This window comes from Palaemon carinicauda, chromosome 19, assembly GCF_036898095.1.
Source record: "Palaemon carinicauda isolate YSFRI2023 chromosome 19, ASM3689809v2, whole genome shotgun sequence".
In the NCBI taxonomy this organism is placed as follows: Eukaryota; Metazoa; Arthropoda; class Malacostraca; order Decapoda; family Palaemonidae; genus Palaemon; species Palaemon carinicauda.
This window is the reverse complement of record NC_090743.1, coordinates 7,174,055-7,197,528: the sequence shown is the minus strand read 5'-3', so window position 1 is coordinate 7,197,528 and position 23,474 is coordinate 7,174,055. Positions and strand designations below refer to the sequence as shown.

The window sequence follows — 23,474 nt, the reverse complement described above, 5'->3', positions numbered from 1 at the left end:
TTCCTCGTAAAATTTCAACAATCAATTTCTGTCTTTGTTTCCTTTTCATAGCATCCCAAGTATCATTTGATATCCATGGTTTTCTCCTTGTAACTGTGTCCCAAAACTTCGCTACCAACTGACTGATATATGTTCTTAATTGTGTCCCAAAACTTTGCTACCAACTGACTGATATATGTTCCTAATATGTTTGCTCTTCATCTCTTAAAGTCTCTAAGACTGCAAATCAATCCCTACATTCAATTGCAAAGGTTTCTCTGTGCTCATCTTCTAGAAGCTTAGTTGTATCAAACCTAGGTATTCTATCTACATTTCTCTTGGGTGCTTTCAGTTTTAATTACAGTGTGGCAATAAGGACCTGGTGATTGCTACCAATATCTGCACCTCTATAGCTTCTTACATTTCCCAGTGTCTTCCTTCTCTCTTTACTAATGGCTATGTGATCTATGTCGACTTTACTACGCATGAATTCTCCAGATACAAGTGTTATTTTTGTTATTGGAGATTGTAACAGATTTCTAGATTCAATAATTAATGAACAGACATAATAATTGATAATCTAAAATGCATGATAAAAATTATTGTAATACTGTACAGAGATACCTCTTAACACGAAATTTTGTGTACGAAAAATTCATGATACAAAACGAAAATGAGATACAAAGATTTTTTGCCTATTACAAAAAAAATTTCATGATATGAAACAAGATGAGGTACGGGATTTGCCCGGCCGCAAGAAAGATTTTAAAACTAACACGCCACCTATCTGTAAACTTACCACCTTCGTCCAGCTCTCCCATTTGTTATCTCCCTACTCTGATGCTAGTTACTGCCATAAGATCCTGCTCTCCTTTAGCCAGCATACATCCCATCATGCATCTATGTATGGGAGTTCCTCGACCATTTCCTTTCGGCAGCACTATCGTTCGCATTGAATTCGTGTTGGCGAGTCTGCTTTTGAGCTTTTGTTTACTGCACAGTAATGTATCATGTTGCATTTTTCAAGTCATACATCATTAGCCAAGGACCCCAAGAATGTTGCTGATGTTCAAAGAAAGAAAGAAGAGGATGCTTTCTATAGAGATAAAGCTGGAGATAATAAAAAAGGACGAGGCTGGCAATTGGTTGAGTGTGATCGCTAGGGAATATGGCCGAAATCCATCAATGATAGGCACCGTATTCAAGCAGAAAGAAGCCATCAACACAGCAACACCTTCAAAGGGCACGACTGTCTTTTCTAATAAGAGGAGCCACGTCTATGATGAGATGAAGTGACTGCTTCTCCTTTAGATTAAGGACAAGGAAATCGATGGAGACACGATCAACGAGATGACAATCTGCCACAAGGCCAGTGCCATTTTCACTGATCTCTTGCATGCTAAGGCCGAAGACCATGCAGGGGAAGGGACATCGAAGCAGCAGCCCCCCTCCAGTTCAAGGCTTCTCAAGAGTGGTTTGAAAAATTCTAGAGACAGTCGGGCATTCATTTGGTGGTGCATCATGGGGAGGCTACCAGCTCGGACATGAAAGCGGCCGAAGCCTTTGTTAGGACGTTCGACGAGTTGCCTCTCCAGAAAGAATAGAGTCCCCAGCAAGTCTTCAACTATGACAAATCTGGACTTTTTTGTAAAAAAAAAAATTCCTTGTCAGACATACATCATGAAGCCACTCAGGTATAAGCCTATGAGGGACATGCTTACCCTTGCATTTTGCAAATGCCAGTGGACATTATAAGGTGAAGCCCTGCTGGTATATCACCTAAGGTCTCCTCGAGCCTTCAGGGCCCACAAGGTGCTAAGAAGCTTCAGGTGATGTGCAGGGCTAATGCAAAAGCCTGGGTAACGAGACTCTTGATCACCAAGTGGGTAAATCTGTTTCAGTCCGACTGTCAGGAAATATCTGGAAGAGAAGCCCCTCCCTCTAAATTGTCTGCTAGTGTTAGACAATGCCACTGCTCACACTCCTGGCCTCGAGAAAGATATCCTAGCAGAGTATTCCTTCATCAAGGTTCTCTATCTTTTGCCTAATACCACACCTCTCCTCCAGCCCATGGACCAGCAAGTGATTTGAACTTCAAGAAGCTCTATACAAAACATCTCTTTATGAGATGTTTCGAAATACACCGACAGCACAAACCTCACCCTGCGTGACTTTTGGAAGGAGCATTTCGATAGTGATATGCGTCTGATTCATCGATCAAGCTTGGCAGGAGGTTTCCAGGCGACACTTGAACTCTGCATGGAAGAAGCTGTGGTTTGATGCCGACTTCATGAAAGACTTCGAGGGACTCCACGTAGGACTAGCTGAATCAGAAAAAGTTGACAATCCTGAACCTGTTCCGCAACCTGAAGTTGACGAGATCATTCCACTAGGGAGGTTCTTGGGGCTGGTCATCGATGAGAACGATATTAATGAGCTTATCGAGAAGCACCAAGAGGAGCTTATGACAGACAGCCTAAAGAAGTTGGAGGCCATGCAACCGAGTGTCGAGAAGGAGGAGGAACCTAAGATAATGGCATAAATTAAGCAGGCTCTAGCTACTTTTCACATACTGCAATCTTTTGTAGAAAAGAAACATCCTGAAAAGGCTTACACAAGTTGTCTGGTTGCCCAGTTTAGTGACATTTGCGCGAGTCGTTTCGGGAACATTTTAAAAAGCAGGCAAAACAAGCTTGCTTGGATGTTTATTTTTTAAAGAAGCCATTAGAAGGCCAAGAAGCTCAAAGTGATCCAGAAATAAAAGTGGAAGTGATGAAGAAATTGATGGTTAGAAAGTAGAAAAAGTAAAATAAAAAAAAAGAAAACGATAGAAAACAGCTAAAGAAAGGAAAAAAGATAAATTTAATTTCAAGTTTTTCGTTAAGTTAAGGGTAAATATTTTCTGCCATTTGTTAATGTGTTTCATAAAGTTAAGTGTTAAAAGTCTTCTGCCATTTGTTAATGTATTGTAAAGTTGAATGTTTATGATTACTGCCACTTGTTATTTTCTGTCGTTTGTTCTCCTCCCTTGCAGCAACTTTCACCTTCGGAAATCGCCTCACTCGAAAGGTAAGGTTCCACATTTTCGTTATTTTCCATTTATTATTGCATTGCTGTATGTTCTAATAAGACCTCAAATACAGGTAGTAACGCTTAGGTTAGGTATCGAATGATCTAAATGGCTGCATTTCATTGTGGTTAGTTCAGTTTATCTTGGAACGAATTAGGCGATTTACATATAAAACGTGACTCATCATACGAAAAAATCATGATACGAAAGCCACTTCTGAACAAATTAATTTCTTATCTAGAGGCACTACTGCAAATGATCAACGATATGTAAAGATTCCAATACATTCTCTCTCTCTCTCTCTCTCTCTCTCTCTCTCTCTCTCTCTTTGTAATCAAAATAAAAGTGGTTGGAATTTATTTTTTCTTATTTTATGAGCTTAAAATAACTTTCATGTAGATAAAACATGTTATTTAAGGTTGAATATTATGAAGTTTGAATTTATACAAAATTTCTGATTTAATATCTTCCCTATTTAAGGAAAAAACTTCCATTTTCATTTCTTAAGAAAGCTCCTTGAAGGTACCATAGCATAACATGAAACATGCAAATCTACTCGATAAAGAATATTTCCCGTGGAAATCAAACCCCATTTAACGACTCGATGTCAACATCGACCTTTTTTCTAACAGAGTGCTTTGACAGCGATGAGATTTATTAGAAATCTAACTGTAAGCTGGTCGGTTAGGTAGAGTTAGCCAGTAACTCCTAAGAAGGTAGTTCTAGGTAAGTAACCGTGTTGGAACAACTAACTGTTTTTTAAGTATAGCTGAAACATTTCTTGTTCACATGATATCTTTAAACTTTTCTTAAAAAAAAAATTTGGCAATTTTTTCTTTTTTTATTAAAAAGCTAAGAGAAAATTATTCGTTTAAGAAACAACAAAATCTTTGTACTTCAATGAGCACCCTTGTTCAGTCAAGCATTAGCCTGGTTGTTTATTAGTAAAAAGAAAAGAGGGAAAGAAATTTATATAAAATCTTATACAGTAAATTTGTCTATACAAAATCTGCATTAAACAAATTCATGCCGATAGAATATAGCGGGGAAACACTGAATAAAAGGGAATAGGGATAACGAATAGAATTGGGAATTAGGACAATACAGAATAAGGAAGGAATAGGGTATAAGGAATATAGAATGAAACCGTAAAAACAAGTGAATAACAGAAATAAAAAGATAAACTAAAAATTGAAAATAAGGAAGAATGGAAGAAACCTTTTAGCCTTTGACATTGAATATTATTATTAGATAGAATACAGTTGGAAATACTGAAAAAAATGGAACAAGGATTGTGTGACACGAAAGACAATAAGGACATTGATAAAGGAATAGAATAAAAGTTAAAGGTATATCCTATATTAGACTGAAATGAACAGTAATATTTTAAACCTTTAGGCCAACATTCCCCTTACTGGAAAAAGAATTTACAGTACAGTAGTGTACTTTACTGGGTTTTGATAAATTGGGGCAGGGTTTAAAAAATTTTATCCACCGCTTCCAATTTGGTGGCTGCGGTTTAGTGAATTTTTAACGTATATATTCCTATGATAGTATCAATAGTTCAACAGTGAATAGTTGAATCGGTATTAGGGGAATCAGCGGATAAGGAGGTTTTACTGTATTACAATTTTCGTCTTCGTAAACAAACCAATCCTTCCAAAACGCAAATGAACAGAAATGAAATAATCATAAGAAAACATATCCTAACTACAGAAATAAAATTAAAATTTTCCACTGTGCTGTTTACACATCTAAATTGTCATGCAACCTTACCTTAAAATACAAACTCGTTTCCAAAATATGTCTTAAAAGGAAAACCTGAGCTAAACATTTTGAAAACAGGTATGCAAAAATCCCTAAAATAATTAACTACCAATAGTACCTCTCACTTATGTATTCTCTAACAACACATTACTTACTGCTAAAACTCTGCACCACATCCATATTGCCATAGAAAAAAAAAGAGGGCTCACAAAAGCAACCAAACCAGGTTTTCAAAATTCAAACAAAAATACATTCAATCAAATCATCCATATCCAGCTCAGATTTATCTTCGACAAATTGAATTATTAAGGGAATTCATTGAGAAATGCCTTTGGAAGTATTGCTGTACATTTGCATACCACTTCAGTGCACATGCATGTTTTGTGTCCAAATTTAAACTAAACGCTTGAAAAGTTTCATGACATCTACATGTAACACAATATCTTATCTTGTGACCTCTTAATGGAAGATTTTTCTTGAAATGAAATAAAAATAATAACTTGTTGCTTCACACTACAGTAATAAATTACTAGACAAAGAAAAATTCAATTGTAACAAATAATTACATTTATAAATCTGATTAAATAGTAATAATTTAGAAAAAATTAAAGCTGTGGCAAAAATGTAACTAGGAGTGAAGTGTGAAGTTTATAACATAAAAAAAAACACATCCTAAATAACCTGAATGGCTGAGGTCTGTACTGATGTGGGCCTCCACCACGCGGCCCTCTTCCCCGGGGGGTTGCACGGGCCCTCTCCACCATCACTCTGAAATATAAGCATATCAAAGCCTAGCTCCCAATAATACTTACATGTAATTTGACTACAACCCAAGAAATTACCTTTTCAATTTGATAACTCGTTTGTAACAGCAACAAAAGAAGGCAGAATATAGTACCCTCTCTTTACTGATCATTAACTACTTCAGCAACTTCTTGGATGTAATGGAAGCAGCATGAGGGGAGCCCTGGGCTAAAAGGAACACAAAAAAAAAGGAACAAAATAAGGAAAAAAATTAAATGTAACCATAAATTTCTCACAGGAACTTTGTGGTTGCATACAAAACACAATTCCACAAGACAGCTCCAAATCAACTCTTACTTTTCCATCCAGGGAGCTCGAACACTCCTGCGAGAAAAAGCGCCCGAGCTGAAGCTGCCTCCACTTGATCGAGTGCCGCGGGCAAACTCAACCAATACCCTGGAAAGCAAAATAGTACCTGGCTCAGACCTGTGCTGGCGGCCTCTCTCCTTCGCACCGTCACATCCCTCTTTCTCGTCTTCCTGCTGCCTGAGCCACGTCATTATGAGATAGACCACAGATACAAGGGTCGTCGCTTTCAGTGGAAGATCAAACAATGAATGTATACATATTCTTAAAAATCTTCTCCTCTTTCTTGTAAAGTCTTCACAGACCGTACATAATATAAATATTGTCAATACTTCCTTGGCTTAAATAATGCAATATATCTTGCAAACCAATAAATAGCTCCTTCACATGTAAATAGGATGGCTTTAGAGCTAAGATTATGAGTTCCTATAAGAAACAATATTGAGTCCCCATTATGTGACTAACAGTTATAACAATTTTTACGCAATAAAATTCTTTTTAAAAATAGAAGGCCTTTCATGGATGACAAAAAGCAAGCTTCAATACAAAAATCAAGTGACCTACTATCAAGTGTCTAAAACACAACTGCCTAGTTTCACAACAAGCTTATCTCTCAATATATAATCCCCTTCAGTTTTCTTCAATGTCCTAAAAAATGCAGTATTGACTAACATACAGAAGTGTAATACCTGCATACTTCCTTGATCATCATGTTCACATTAAAAAAAAAAAAGTACCGTATATTACCGTGTAAAGGTGAAATTTTAAGACCAGTTATGGATGAAGAAACTCAGGGTTCGCCAATTATACAAGATATACTTTTGGAATTATAAAAATATTTTTCTCAACCTCTGTTGTGTTGTTGTTAGGGTATTATAACTGCATATGGCTCATTAGTAGGTTGGAACGAATGACTTTAAATTATATATATTCATTTTGATTATGGTATATAGTTTTGTTTAAGAATAATAAGAATATTTACCAGTAATTTTATCTATTTATTTACAGTACTGTACTCGGGCTATGTTGTGTGAACCTGTTCTGTTGGTAGGCTGGCATAGTTGTCAGAAACGTATATTTTCCATATATATACCGGTAATTAATTTTTCTACTTACATAGTAGTTAGGAAAGATGGACTTAACAGCATATAATACACTCAGTACATTATAACCATACACTGTAGTTGTAGTTTTTTTTTTCTTTATTACAACACTTCCGTCACCAAAAGCTTGTTTTGGACAACTAAGAAAATTTACATTATTTGCCATGAGATGGCAGTAGTGGTGGTTGTCAGAAACTCAAAATTTGTAGGTTATTGGTACCTACACTATTGTATACAGGAAAACGATGATGCAAATAAGTTTAAAAAAGAAAAAACTTTATCTAATAAACTTGAAATTAACCATCAGAATCAACACTGCCATTTGAACTACTAAAAAGTGTTTCAAAAAATTCATCAGGACAGCGTCGTCATGGAGATCATCTTCTTTGCCTTTGTTGCACTACTAGCACATTTAACCTCCCCTGTTCCATCTAAATTGGTTGAAATACTTTTGCTGAATATTTATAAATCCAAAATAAATCAAATAGTTGACTTTATATCATGCTTCTGCTAAACCGAAAACATTGCTTTATGTTTCATCAACGATCATAACAAACAAACTAACGCATTTACACATCTGTGTATAGGTTAGCTTTTGCAGCAACAGCTATCTTACAAAGTATTGGTTTTAACAATGTTATTAATGTATTAATGTTGATTTACTTGCTTTATCCTTAAGAAATTTAAAATAAGTGATATTAAAGCGATTTTATGTGATGTTTTTCCTAAAAAAGCCGCCTAAAACAGAAAAAGTTTTGTTCACGTTTCATTTCCGATCATGACGAACAAACGAATGCATTTATATATGCAAGATATACCTAATGACCTATGAGCTTTTAGTAATGATATTATAAATAAAGATTGTGTGGTAAAATATTTATAATAAAATTGTAGTAACATATGCTGGCCTTGAAATTCCCGTTGGCCCATGACATGAAGTATATAACTTTTTTTAAAGGAAATTTTGACATGGGGTGATTCTTTACACGGTAATATACTTGCCTTAAACTACTTGTGGTTCCTGTTACACTCTTCTGTCTTTTCGACAAAAGATTGCAATGTCTGGGACATACAAAGATCAAACTTATCAAATTTATCAATGAAAGTTATGTATAAGAAAAACTATTTTGTTAAACTATAACTCTTTAGGAGGGGGATCAGTGAATGTACAGTAAAACCAATACCGGAGCCTCATCTGAAAGGGTAATTCTGATTTGATCTGTTTTCCTCCAATATATAATTTCTCAAATAACCTACCAGTCTCCAATACACATCTTTTGTTGCAAATAAATGACACCTGAATTACAAATAATAATGAAACAATATTCCAATTCCATTGACCATCCTCATTAGTTTATGGACTTCCCTTAGCCAGTCTCCCAAACTCCTATCAAAAATACAGCAGAACTATCGTTTAATGTTTACAGTACCCTAAGTTATGCTACTGTATTTTCCTAAGATATGTCTATTCCTAGTTCAACAAGAAAGAAGAGTTCAATATAAGTTCTGTAGCCATTCAAATCGTACCTACTAACTAGTATCCCTAAACTACACGGCAACCTAATACTTATTACAATATTAAAAATGTAAGATGTACACTATCATAATTCATTTCCACTAATGAATGAACTATTTTAAAAGTTATCCAGAACCTTAATTCTTTTCATGGAGCAGCAGTCATTAATCAGAAAGGTGTTGCATTGCTTTCACCCTCATAAAAAGGGGATTATGAAATTTCTCCTATCATAGACCTCTATAGATGTTTCTTTAATGATTACCAAATTTCACCCTCATAAAAAGGGGATTATCAAATTTCTCCTATCATAGATATAGATGTTTTATTCAATGATTATCAAAGTAAAGCCAGGCTCCAAATACAAAAGTACCCTTAAAAAGAAAATTAAGACAAGTCTGTTCCCTTCACAGAAATTCCACTTGCTCAGCTCTTAACCTCCATTAATATAATGATGGCTAAAACCTTATACACCTGAAAAGCAAGTCAATTATATTACACTACAATATTTACATGGAAAAAATAGCAAGGTTAAAAAATAGAAAGTATTCATAAGCACAAAAACATTTTGTTTGGCAAAGGAAGGAGGATAGGTCATATCTAGAAATAAAATCATACCATTTGAATTAATTATTCACTTACCTTCTACATATTACATTCTTGATAAAATGTAATATCCCAAGTAACCTTCTATTAACACTTATGGATAATAGATAAAACATTGAAAGCATTTGCATAGCAGCAGACTACAAAATTATAAATATATGTTAAAACATTTTTAAAAAAAGCTTCATAAATTTTAGTTAATAAATGTTATCAATCTCTCCTTAAATGACTATAGAGAAAATTAACTAAACAAGTGTCAACTCTATATTTCAGAAAGACAGATATTCAAATATTTAATTGCAGACAAAAATTTTGAAAATGTAGTATCTTCTGATATTTAGATTTACAATAATAAATCTTATAACAATCACTGAAATTTATTTACAAATCTTCAAATGGAAAAAGTCAAAACAAGATAAAATGCTTCAATCTAGTTAGCTACATCTTTGACTCCTATGACATGTCAAGGATTTAAGGACATTCAGAAAGAAGTTATGACATGTCAAGGATTTAAGGACATTCAGAAAGAAGTTAAACATGTAAAATAAAAATGACTTGCTCATAACTTTTAGGCTAAAGGCCAGGTACTGCCACATGTGAAGTTATTTACCAGAAAGAAAAAGATTATAATACTGAAAATTTGAAAAAAATTATAAAAACTTTCTAAAGTCAAAATTATGAATGGCTATTTTATTGAGCTGGGGAAATGAAATTAATGAATAAGTTGCAAATCTACAGTACACCATAACACAAAGTTGGTTACATCAATAATCTTTCCCTAGAAAACAAATTGACACAGGCCATTATGCGGGTTATGGGAAGGGGGGCAGACAAGCATTAATCTTTCAAAGCAAAAGTCAAACAATACATATCTACTATCATCAAAATCTGTAAATGAGACAGTAAGCATGACAACACTATTATTGGATAAAGATAACAAGCATAAATTAATGTAAAATATTAAATGTAATAAAATTTGCTAATATCACCATGAGAAATGAAATCCTTAAAAGGGTAATTATTGTTTAAGTCATCATATTCCACAAAGATCACTGCAATACCTTTTTTTGTGTTGTTCAAATTAAATAACAGACAATTTAACAAGGAATTATGTAGATTACATGAGAAAACAAGTGAGCAAGTCCTGAACGCGGACATGGTCCTCGTAGAGGACATACCTCCGCCAAGGTGACCTTGACCTTCACATGACCTTGGCTTTCAAGTGACCTTGACCTTCAAGTGACCTTGACCTTCACGTGACCTTTACCCTCAAGTGACCTTGACCTTAATGTGACTTTGACCTTCACATGACCTTGACCTTCACGTGACCTTCACGTGACCTTGACCTTCACGTGACCTTGACCTTCAAGTGACCTGCTTGACTTTTGACCTTCAAGTGATCTTTGTTCATTTGCCACTGATACTTAATATGACATTGATATAATGCACCAATATGACCTTGACCTTTGACCTTTATAAATTTGAACATCACCCATGGGTTGCGCCTGGACTAGGACTTCCCTGTTGGCTTATGCAAAAGTCAGTGCTTTATTTCTGTCTCTTGATATGGCCACTTATGTCATAGTGACACCAGTGACCCCTGTGACCTTGACCTTGGGGTGACCTTGACCAAAATTTAATCAGTTCTTCCATACACATTGGGGAACTACTTGGCCAAGTTTGAAGTGATTCCGTGTAGAAATGTGGCCTCTACGTTGTCCACAGACAGACAGACAAACAGAGAAACAAACAAACAAACAAACAAACCGAACCGAAAACATAACCTCCGCCGCTTGGCGGAGGTAAAAATGGTTACGAGAGTAAATACATATTTCATAATAACGAGGACAATGAAATTAGATTTTACTCATCTTCTGGGTTCTCAACAATTTTAAAACCTATTCTAATCTAAAAAGTAATGAAATAAAAAAATCTTTTGAGCTTTTATCATTATTTTCATTATTAAAAATCTTGACGATGTCATACGGAATGGTCATCCGACCAAACCAGCTATACTCCTGTGATGGAGATGTTAACACTGTTGTGTGAGTTTGACAAGCAATGTTGCTGGGGCCAAAGACACACTACATGGAACCTTCATTGCTACCCAAAGTATACTGCATGGGTTCCCCTTTAGTCATTATAGTGCAAAGAACTTCTAATCTTTTTAAAAAATCACAATTTATTCATAAGAGAAAAATTCAGAACTTTAAACATTCCTTAAGATACTTTTCCTCAGAGGAAACATCAATTAGCGAACTATGTTAAAAGACCTGAATCTACCTAATTTCAACCCTTTCTTGAATTATTTTAACATATAAAGGAAAAGCTTACATGCTTATGAGTGTAATAAACCATGACGTACATTATTTAATGATAAAATCATGAGAAAATATCCCAGGAAGTTATTTCTATCAGCTGTAGGATTATTCAGTATACAATAGTGTGTGAAGCACGCTTCAATGTTCTCTCAAATTTAAAAGCAAAACCGTCAGTAAATGTGTCCACCAACCACATCTATAACATTTAAAATGCTTCCAGAACACTAAAATTACAGCCAGATCATTGCTCAGAATGCATCTAACCGTTTAAAATGCTTCTAGATGACTAAAATTATTGCCAGTTAAACTATAGTTTTTTGTTTGCCCTGCAAGGCATTCTATAGATTGTACTTGACCCTGAATACGAGATGATGCATCAACTCATGTACTGTAGCTATAGAGAAAATTAATTCAGCTTTTTAATGCAATTTTCAGTTCTTTTCTAAACTTATTCCTTTGTTAGTTAAGCTACGAAACATCAACGGAAGTAAGCTGACAGATGACGTCATTGCTCACAGTTTGCAAGTCACGAGCCTGACAGCGATATTATCAAAGCCGAGATTTGAAGCATGACTTCTGTCATAGTTGCAATGCTTTCTGCATTTTACTTATACTGTACAGTACTGTATTTTGTCTCTTCCCTCTTCTTAAATAGCCATCAAACTTCTACTTTATCCTATTTCAATTGTCTACTCTTAATTAAGCAGATACTTTGGTTAAGCCTAATGAGTATATGAAAATGAAACCTGATTACTCTGAATTAAAATAATAAAAGCAGATTTGCCATTAATCTGTAGTGAAAATGACAGATCAACCTTTTTATGACAAGATGTTAGCAATTTAGGAAAAAACAGTTGCTTGCCATAGCTATTCCTTTCACTTATCAAGTCCATAACTTTACTTCTACTAGCCAAACTAGTTCCATGTTTAAATCATGACAATCATTAATAAATATTTTAATCAAGCCACAAGGTTCATGACAATGAGTTGATAGGGATGCAATGTGGAATGTGATGAGGTTTTATGGAATTGGTAGAAGGTTGTTGCAAGCAGTGAAGAGTTTATACACACGCTGTAAGGCATGTGCGTTGGGATATGGAATGAAGCATGCTGTTTCCAGTGAAAGTGGGCTTGACACAGGGATGTGTGATGTTGCAATGGTTGCTCAACTTCTTGTTGATTGAGCTGTAAAAGAGGTGAATGCTCAAGTGCTTGGTCGAGGTTTGAAACTGACACAAGAGTGATCACGAGTGGGAGGTGAATCAGTTGCTGTTTGCGGATGATTGCAAACTCGGAGGAGAAGCTGTGTCGATTAGTGACAGAATTTGAAAAGGATATGTGAGAGAAAGAAGTTGAGAGTTAATGTGGGTAAGAGTAAGGTTATGAAGTGAAAAAGAAGTGGGGTGGTACTCCATTGAATGTCATGTTGAATGGAGAGCTATTTGAGGAAGTAGATCAATTTAAGTACTTGGGTTCTGGGTTCTGTTATTGGTGCACTAGGTGGAGTGGAAGCAGATGTACTTCAGAAAATGAATGTAGAATGTAATGTGTTGGAGCAGTGAAGGGAGTGGTAAAGAATAGAAGGTTAGGGATGAAGCAAAAGAGTTCTGTAAGAGAGGGTGAATGTACAAACTGTGATGTATGGATCAAGAGTTGCAGGGAATGAAAGTGACGGAGAGACTGAAATTGAATGTATTCGAGACGAAGTGTCTAAGGAATAAGGCCAGTGTACCTCAGTTGGATGGAGTTGGAGACAAAGTAGTAAGAATGAATTAGCAGCTAGAGTGGATATGAATGTATAGTTGGTTTGGCCATGTAGAGATGGAAAATGGTTCTGTTGAAGGTCATGAATGCAAGAGTTGATGGGAGAAGTGCAAGAGGAAGGCCAAGATTTAGGTGGATTTAGACGCCATGTAAGAACCCCTTCTTAACTCGTTACAAACTTCCTTCGTACAGTTTACCAACATATTTTGTAGTCTGACCATACTGCACGGATCATGTTAAACTGAATACAGGTTTCTCGTTGAGACGGCAAAAATCATCTGGATGCTTTGCCAAAATTGAAAAACAATTTACCACAACACCAAGTTATATTTTTGAATCTAGCAAGGCTGGACAGAAATTGTTCTTTGTGAATACACTATATCAAATCCTACATATGGTAAATTACATAATTCAGTAATTGGATAAATTGAATTAATAATGAAAACAATTCAAGGGTTTCTTTCCAATATTTGACATATGCAGAGAGCTGAAAACGCATGTTGTTAAAAATCTTTTCATCGTTAACGGTACCCTGTTGTCTGCATTCTGGGAGGGTCATATGGGTTATTCATCAAAGTCCTGTGGGTCTTACAAGTGTGACCAAATCCAATGACAGATAATTTAACTATAGTCCATTTCTTTTAGCGATACAGATTTGCACCGACTCGCAGCGGTGCCCTTTTAGCTCGGAAAATTTTCCTGATTGCTGATTGGTTAGAATTATCTCGTCCAACCGATCAGCGATCAGGAAACTTTTCCGAGCTAAAAGGGCACCGCTGCGAGTCTGTGCAAATCTGCATCACTAAAAGAAATGGACTATACAATGTGACACTCTTTCAGCGACGAATACCACAATTAAACTAAGCATATAATTTCTTTATCACCATCCTAAACACTGAATCTAAAAATAATGACACCTAGTTGTTTCAAAATACACTGTATAAAGGATTTTTTTCCATTATTAAATAGGGAATCAGAATAGATTCAAATAAAATAAAAATACATAATCAGAGGGAAAAATTAACAAATAATTTATTCCATTTGAGAAATTTGGGAAATAAAAAAATATATATCTATACCCCAATACATAAACATTAACACTAAACATCAAATAAACTGTATTGCAGTGTAGTGGAATATCATGACTTGAAATTAGAAATAATGAAAATTAATATAAACGTATAACGTTGTTCATAAAATAAAAAAAAAAACATTAATATCACTAACCTTTCACCCATCAAGTCTTTACCATTCATTTCATATACAGCATCATCGGCATCTCGATGATCGTCAAATTCCTGTAAAAGCAGACAGCATTATGTAATGTAATATTCTTATGGTTACTTGCAATAATTTCAATTACATCAAGATGGTGCTCATACACACACACACACACACACACAGAGAGAGAGAGAGAGAGAGAGAGAGAGAGAGAGAGAGAGAGAGAGAGAGAGAGAGAGAGAGAGAGACCTTTTATACAAACTGGGAAAACACAGTATAGTACTTACTACAAAGGCAAATCCATTTTTTATGACTATGTCCCGTAATCGTCCATAACCTCTGAAAAACCGCTCCAAATCACGTTCGCCAACGCGATAACTGAGACCACCAACATAAACTCTCGTCCCAACCATCCTGAAATCCAGAAATGTAAAAATAATATCAATTAAAAATTCAAAATATTACAATAATGTTTTGCTTTTGGTGCCTATTTGTTAGTTAGTCTATTAACCTGTCAAAAGTGCAGTGTTTTGCTTTCCGTGCCTACTTTTTATGTGTTATTCTATTCACCAATTCAAGAGTCCAATATTTTGCATTTTGTGCCAAGTTTTTTATCCATTCTGTTTTGACTAAAATATGATACCTATTTTGTGGGTTAAAATCTCTACATACACCATGTTTCTAATGAGTTTCTTAGCGTATCTGCTTCTTCACTGAAGCATAAAGTACTCCATTTTGTTTTGTGACTTAAAATTATAGCAAAGACAATGTTTCTACAGAGTTTATACTCCAGTTGAGGTAATTTTAAAATCTATGGGAAGATGGAAGTCTGGACCAACTGGCTGGTCTTTGACCCAGGGTTTTCCCGTAAGTGTTCCACACATAACAGAGAGAAACCCTGACACCTTGCTAAACTAGACGTATAAAGCACGGTTAGCGGCCTGAGCAATTTTGGTGAATGTACAATTTCGTCTATGGAAAACATTCTCCGAAAAGTAGGAATCTTAGAAGAAACCAGAGATGTTACCCAATCCCACCTCGCCACAGGGTATGGAGACGCGAGTATTCTATTTATACCAGGTTACACAAGGGAAATGGTTAAACCTGCAGAAGCTTTGCAGAGTACCGTAGGAGCTGTTACCCCGTAAGGGGGGGAGGGGGGAGTGAAAGAAAGAAAGAGGCTGTCATTCTCTTTCAATCATCCCAGGCTTATCCTTAGATAACTCTCTCCTCATCATCTGCTCTTCGGCTACTTATTCTTATCTTAATTATTTTGGACGGGAACTTACACTCTATTAAATTACTTATTACCGATCTAGATAATAATCTCCGGCACCGTCGTTCAATTAGTTCATTATGCATGTTGCATAAGATTTTTTTTAGAATTCTGACCATCCTTTACATTCATATCTTCCCGGACAGTTCCATCCTGTTCGTAATATCGTAATACTAGGCATGCAGCTAATTCTAATATTCAGGCCTTCTCCATCGTGAGGCTCAATACTACACAGAGTTATGGGGTCCTTTGACTGGCCAGACAGTACTATATTGGATCTTTATCTCTGGTTACGGTTCACTTTCCCTGTGCCTACATACAACGAATAGTCTGGCATATTCTTTACAGATTCTCCTCTCTCCTCATACACCTGACAACACTGAGATTACCAAACAATTTTTCTTCACCCAAGGGGTTAACTACTGCACTGTAATTGATCAGTGGCTAAGGCTAATTTCCTCTTATCAAGGGTAGAAGAGACTCTCTAGCTATGGTAAGCAACTCTTCTAGGAGAAGGATACTCCAAAATCAAACCATGGTCTTCCACTGTCTTGGGTAGTGCCATAGCCTCTGTACCATGGTCTTCCACTGTCTTGGGTTAGAGTTCTCTTGCTTGGGGTACACTCGGGCATGTTATTCTATCTAATTTCTCTTTCTTTAGTTTGGTTAAAGATTTTATAGTTTATATAGGAAATACTTATTTCAATGTTGTTGCTATTCTTAAAATATTTTATTTTTCATTTTTTCCTTTCCTCACTGGGCTATTTTCCCTGTTGGGGCCCCTGGGCTTATAGCATCCTGCTTTTCCAACTAGTGTTGTAGCTTAGCCAGTAATAATAATAATAATAATAATAATAATAATACTCTAGTAGTTTTATTCCAACTGTGACCAAGTTGTGGAATGATCTTCCTAATCAGGTGGTTGAATCAGTAGAACTTCAAAAGTTCTAACTTGCAGCAAATGTAAAGGCTGACTAAAGTCTTTTTATAGTTTATATATGAAATATCTGTTTTAATGTTATTAATGTTTTTCAAATATTCTATTTTAATTGTTCATTACTTCTTGCATCGTTTATTTATTTCCTTTCTCCACTGGGCTATTTTTCCGTTAGAGCCCTTGGGCTTATAGCATCTTGCTTTTCCAACTAGGGTTGTAACTTAGCAGGTAATAATAATAATACTTATCCATCAAGGAGCTCAAGGCACTATAAACCATTTATTGTGTAGCCACTACAGGGACAATGGAGAGTGTCTGCATCCTCCTCTGAGTCACGTTTTGCAGGGCAGTGGCGTGGCCGGCGTCACAGAGTAGCTACTTGTAAACGTCATGGGCGTACTCCTACCTTAAACGTTATGAGCTCGGTCATCTCTATGAGGAGAAGGATAAGGATTCAATGACCGGTCCATGACCTTGTGGTTCCCAGTCACGAACGAGATGCTGGCGAGCCTCCTTTGACCCTCGTAGGGTCGGCGAAGCGTGCTGAACCCTTGTATCTTCCTCGAGGTAGAACCTCAAGTTAATCACTGGCGTAATACAGTACCTATTGATGCGGATCATTGATCACTCTATGAACGAGAGCGAGAGACGTTTAGGGCGACTCATAAGGTACTGTACGCCTACTCTCTTGACCAAGGGTAACACCGGGAGACACCTGTCCTCAGGATCAGGAGAAGATCTGCTGTCTAGGAGTCCTGGGTTATCGGGGGAGTACCAACAGAACTGAAGGAAGCAACCCATGCCGCGTGGAGGGGCTTTATTACCCCGACTAAGGTTAGGTAAGCTCAAACCCTCTGAAGAGCAACGATTGGGGACATAGAAGAAAGGTTGAGCCTTTCAGTCTGGAGGAGATGCTCAAGGAATGAGCAGTGCCTCTTATCGCCTAAGTCTAGGAGCGGAATTCCTCCTGATGGCAAACTGAGGGTCTATTACTGGAGTAGCGCCTTCGAGAAGAGAGACAACCTTTACATGATCCTCACCACGGAGAAAATTGAGTTATAAAGGAAGGCCTCAATGGGTTCGTCATTGGAGTTTTAGACACGTCACCTGACGTGACATGCCTGTTAGGCAAGACTAGTCTTACCCATAATGAGAAAAGACTACTGACAAGGCCTGCTTGGTGGCAGGTATGGGAGAAGCCCTTTTTCCCTCGGAGGAATAGCTCAACGGGAGCCAACAGATGAAAACCCTCTTCTCCCACCGGAAGAGATCAATGCCAGTCAATGTCATTCGCATTGCCTCCCGAAAGAAGGAAAGCCTCTGAACAGAGGCCGACGGAGGGAGCCTCCCGCAGAAGGGATGGATCGGATAAATTCTAAATCCCGTAGACAGGATTCCCCGAAGCGGAGACCACAAAGGTGAAGGAAGTGTTTCCCGTGAACAGGAAAACAGACATATCTCTGCCGTCACTGTAGGCAATTCTTCCTGAGGGAAGAAAAATTTTTTTTCCGGGAGATTAAAAGACGGTACCATTCGTGCTCTGACCACAGTCCTAAGGACGTGTGGTACCGTATGTGGCATCCCCTTTCCTTGATACTTCTGTAGGAAGCATCAAATCCAGGAAAAAAATGAGGTCGACTCCCTGGACAATATTCTCGCTTGGCAAGCTCCTTACCAGGACAGTCTCTTGATTGGATCTCATAGAGAACCAAAGAAAAGGAAGATCCCTGGTGCTGAAGGGCCTGGGATCTGGCTGTTCCTCAAGCGGTTGGATTCGATGGAAACTGATGCGGCCTTCGCAAACCTCTGGAAGTTTCTGCAGGCTGACGACCATGCCTATAGATACCCGTATTCGATACGAGTAGGGTCTCTCCTGAGATTTACTCCAATCTTCAGACTGTGGTAAAATAGAGATAACTCAAGAGGAGCTCGAGACTGTTATGATCAGCCAGTTGTTCCCAAGTCTTCGGAGAATGAGGCTGATCCTAAAGGAGCAGATTGACCCTAGGGAAAAAAACTCTGTGAAAACCTTCGGTACTATTTAAACTGAAGCACCATTCCTCGACATAACAGGCCTGAAGACAGATGTCCAGGAAAAAACGCTAGGATTATGAGCCCTAGTGGTTGAATTTGTACAGGAATACATGGGCCAATTGTTAGTATGACCGCAAGCCATACTAAAACTGGAGACTTCTGTAAGAAATGACAGAAGAAGCTTGGCGGTAAGTCAGCCGAACACTGACTTGGATCCATCAAAACCTCTGACTCGTCAAGCTCGGTAGTCATCCAATTAGTCAGAAGACTTTTGTTTGCAGGCTCATTTTGTTCTTCTTCATTCTAATGCATCGTATGAACAGGAAAGGCACCATTTGACATATTTTGACACTTCACTCGTCTTTGTTTCTGCACCCCAAAAGAGTTGGGGAGAGCATGGAGTTTTATCATATGTTTCATAAGATTCACTGCTTTATTGTAGTGTTCTTGGCCCATTACTTTTCATATTATATACCCATGACATGTGGTTTGGCTTAGAAAACAAGCTCGTTGCATATGCAAATGATGATACTCTTTGCATCAATTCTATCTTCTGAATGTAGATCTGCGGTTGCTGAATCCCTTCATAGAGATCCAGCTAAAATTAAGGAGTGATGCAAATTTTTGGGCATGAAGTTGAATCCTAACAAAACTCAAAGTATGATTGTAAGTAGGCAAAGGACAGTTGCTCAACATCCAGTTCACAGCATTGATAATATCAATTCAACTCTGTATGACTTAAAATTTAAGGTGTAATTCTCGACAGCACTTTTTTCTTTTGAGAAACACATTAAGTCGGTCTTCTTCAATTGCACAAAACATTGGCTTATTGAAAAAATCTTGAAAGATTTTTGGTGATCAATCTATTCTGGGAGCATTTTAATTCTTTCATTCTACCTTGTTTAGGGTATTGTTCTTCTGTCTGGTCTTAAGCTGCTGATTCTCATCTTAATTTGTTGGGCAGGAACTAATGGCCAATTAAATTTCTTATTCCTGATCTAGATATTAATCTCTGGCACCGTCGTTCAATTAGCTGCAAACAATTTTTCATTATTCTGACCATTTATGCTCTGATCTTCCTGTAGAATACAGGTCAAATCACCTAGTGACCAAGTCACCTAATGACACTACATTGCCCTAATTGGTCACATAGATTTATTTTCATATAATTTCTGTAAAAGGATAAATGTATTAACTGTGGAATTTCTGTTGACCAAACAGGGAACGGCAAAGAATTTGGCAAGAGGTTCAGCAATCACTGTAATAAAATTAAAGAGAAAGTTGTCTCCCCTAAGCATCAATATAAGATGTATAACCTGGATCGAAGACCGAAAATGCAGAAATTGAATTATACTTGAATATACATTCGTATTGCTCGACTGAGCCAGTTGGTCAATGGCTATCACAATGACAAAAACACAAAAACTGAGATCATGTATATATCTATATATTTGTCTAACAAAATGACAATGTCAGCAACATTACAGCAGATACTGTACATAAATTCCCACGTGCCAATTCTCTATATCTAAATGAGACTTTTCAAACCAAGTTGCCTTAACCCTTTTACCCCCAAAAGGACGTACTGGTACGTTTCTCAAAAGCCATCCCTTTACCCCCATGGACGTACCGGTACGTCCTTGCAAAAAAAAATGCTATAAAAATTTTTTTTTCATATTTTTGATAATTTTGAGAAAATTCGGGCATTTTCCAAGAGAATGAGACCAACCTGACCTTTCTATGACAAAAATTACGGCTTTTAGAGCAATTTTAAAAAAATATACTGCAAAATGTGCTGGGAAAAAAATAACCCCTGGGGGTTAAGGGTTGGAAATTTCCAAATAGCCTGGGGGTAAAAGAGTTAAAAATGGATCCATAAAAACTAGAGTACATCTTTTTTTTTCACTTTCTTCTTGTTTTTCAATACAACCTGCATTCTTTCACACCGAAATGCTTATCTGTTAATATCAGCAGCCAGTTCCTCACACGTTCATTAAAAATGGACATCAACTGACCTAAAATTTTCCCCCCCCTAACCTAACCTACAAGCCGTGGCCTTACTTACCTAACAGACAGGGGGTGGCACCCCCTTACTATGCCGTATTCTAAGTTAGCCGTAATCAAACATACAGGTGGCCGCTATCATACATACACCCCAAAATCAGCACTTAAAACCATAGGTAGGGCAAGTAGTGTCACTTTCACTTTTAATAGCACCATGATCTCACCAGTAATTTATTATTCTTTCGATGTTACCGCAATAATGCAAAACAAAATCTTGATAATTTAAATAACAATTGAGACAAGAACTTGGGAGAAACACAGAAATTGATGTCAAAGTAGATGGTGATCGAGAAACCGCACCAAAAAGGAAAGGATTACATGCCTCCATGGTTCTCAAAAGACCAAACAATTAGCAATGGAAATCATGTGAAAATCGTTTAGTTTCCTAGTAAAACTGTCACCTGATTGGGTATTCAAGTGACATGATTCTAGTTTTGTTAAAATGCTAGCCCCAAGTTAGATGTGGATATTCATCCTTGGTTAAAAACTATGACGTTTGGGCGACGTCTTGCTACAGTACGTAGAATACAGTCGATGATGAAATAATGACATAATTTAAACTTTTAATGTACAAACGAACAAACAAGAGCTCAGTCCGAAGAGTTATGAAGTCGAGGGATTTAGTTTTTTTCCCAGTGGATCAAATTTAATTTAGATTTTTTTACACCACTTCTAGACTTAGTGCAGCTTAGATTTATATATTAAACGAAGCATTGGACTTCCCTCTTTAGTGAAAGTACTTAAATTTGATAACTTGCTGGCAGAGCTATTGTATAGAATTACCGAGGTGTAGGTATGATGTATAGAATTACCGAGGTGTAGGTATGATAGCGTCCACCTGATGTATTATTATGTCCAATTTAGAATACGGCAGTGTAAGGGGCCCCCCTTTAGGTAAGTAGGTAAGGACATGGATTGTTGGTTAGGTTAGGGGGGAAAGTTTAGGTTAGCTGATGTCCATTTTCAGTCAACGCGCGAGGAACTGGTCGCTGATATATAAAAAGGCTCCGAATTACCAAAAGTAATAACTGTGTACACCGTGAGTGAGATGCATTGACAGCACTAAGCACTAATGAGTAAACATAACATTACCCTCATGTAGGCCCCCCCCCCTGACGTGCATTGTGTTTGCCTGCTACCCGCAAGCGGATATATGCCAAACACAGTTTATTAGCCTATTTGCATAAGTCAGAAGTCTTAGGCTGTCAATAGACAAATATGTATTTCAAATGGAAGACGATACATATATTAAACAATAGACAAAAATACCAAAACTACTTTATTCTCTAGAAAAAGGATCCGCTCCCTTCGAAAATGACACTCGTTCCTGTCACAAATGAATAGTTTCAGAAATATAAATATCTATATCCGCCGATAATGGGGGTACAATAAAACTTTACCCATTCATATATTTAACACAATGTATATTGGTATCGTAGATATATTTAACACAATGTATATTGGTTATCGTAGATATATCTAACACAATGTATATTGGTTATCGTAGACATAGGACAAGCGATAAAGACCAGAATACTTTTCCCAAGGGATGAAGTAACAGAGAAAGGGTTGGCTTAGAGCCTAATTATATATAATATCGGAGCCTTACAAGACTCAATATATAGAAAAATACATAGATAAATCAGAGACGATGATTACTTTACGATAAAAACAGTCGATCGAGGCTTTTGGGCTAGTCAAGCAGAGAGCAGCTAGTCCCCCCCTCCCCCCTTCAAGGTACTGCCTCCCATAGGAAGTAAACAAATGCTTACATGGCAATCGTCAATTCATATATCTTTATCACTAAGCAGCATTTCCACCTTTTAATTCGTCCACATAGAGCTGCAGTACTTTACGCCTTACAATACGTACCTAGATTGGAATAAAACACGGTGGAAGAAGAAACTGAGGATAAAATCTTGTAACTAGGCGTCCCACAGCGTGTTCATAGCAGATCTCAACGTATTAGACTGTGTTGACCAGGGCCATTCGTACGATAATTATCGTACATGTACGATTATTTTAGGTCCAGTACTATGTACGATACATACCTTAGGTATATACATATGTGTGTACGTGTGTTCAATTAAATGATTATACTCCAATATTTTTAAATAGTTCAATCATTTAACTCTTTAATAATTATATTGAAACTGTGTACGATAATTTTGGTTGAGAAACGATAATTTTAAGATGCATGTACGATAGTCCAGTCGAAATAATATGGCAACCCTGCTGTAGACTCGTTTCCGTGCAGTCGGCTTCTCTGCTTTATTCGCATATTTTTTATCTACGAATTATAGTCATATTGTGATGACATAAGGCGGTTTCCTGTGATTAATGGAAATTAGTGATTGCAAAGAAGCTGAGAATAAATCTAAATACAAATGTGTATAAGCTTTTAATAATAAAAGGTATATTCACGTTAACCTTTGAAAGGGCCGCTACGTCAACGAGCCTACTATTCTGCTCGCCGCTAAATACCAACGTTAATAATTAACCAATTCAGTTTTATTACATAAATTCACAAGAGTGTATAAAATTATGAAATATAATTTAGTGGTAATAAATATAACATTATCACTAGTCACTGAAATGTTAAATCAGAAAATTATCAAATAAGTGAACAGAAGCCACTGATTTACAAAGTTACTAGATCACATAACTAAATATTCAGTGATTTTTTTAATAAGAAAAAAATTCCTCAAA

At 36.7% G+C, this 23,474-nt stretch overlaps 1 protein-coding gene across 2 annotated transcripts in view; it reads right to left on the bottom strand.

The window, feature by feature from the left end:
• The window catches only part of LOC137658417 (serine-arginine protein 55-like), an 87,727-nt gene extending 64,942 nt beyond the window's left edge, over nucleotides 1–22,785 (bottom strand). For both annotated transcript variants that reach the window (XM_068393112.1, XM_068393113.1), the window contains exons 1-4: nucleotides 22,638–22,785; nucleotides 14,742–14,868; nucleotides 14,461–14,531; nucleotides 5,498–5,584 (exon numbers count right to left, since the gene is read on the bottom strand). In XM_068393112.1, the coding sequence (XP_068249213.1) occupies nucleotides 5,498–5,584; nucleotides 14,461–14,531; nucleotides 14,742–14,867 (284 nt within the window). In that variant the 5' untranslated portion in view covers nucleotide 14,868; nucleotides 22,638–22,785. The remainder of the gene's footprint in view (nucleotides 1–5,497; nucleotides 5,585–14,460; nucleotides 14,532–14,741; nucleotides 14,869–22,637) is intronic.
• Nucleotides 22,786–23,474: the final 689 nt, after the last annotated feature.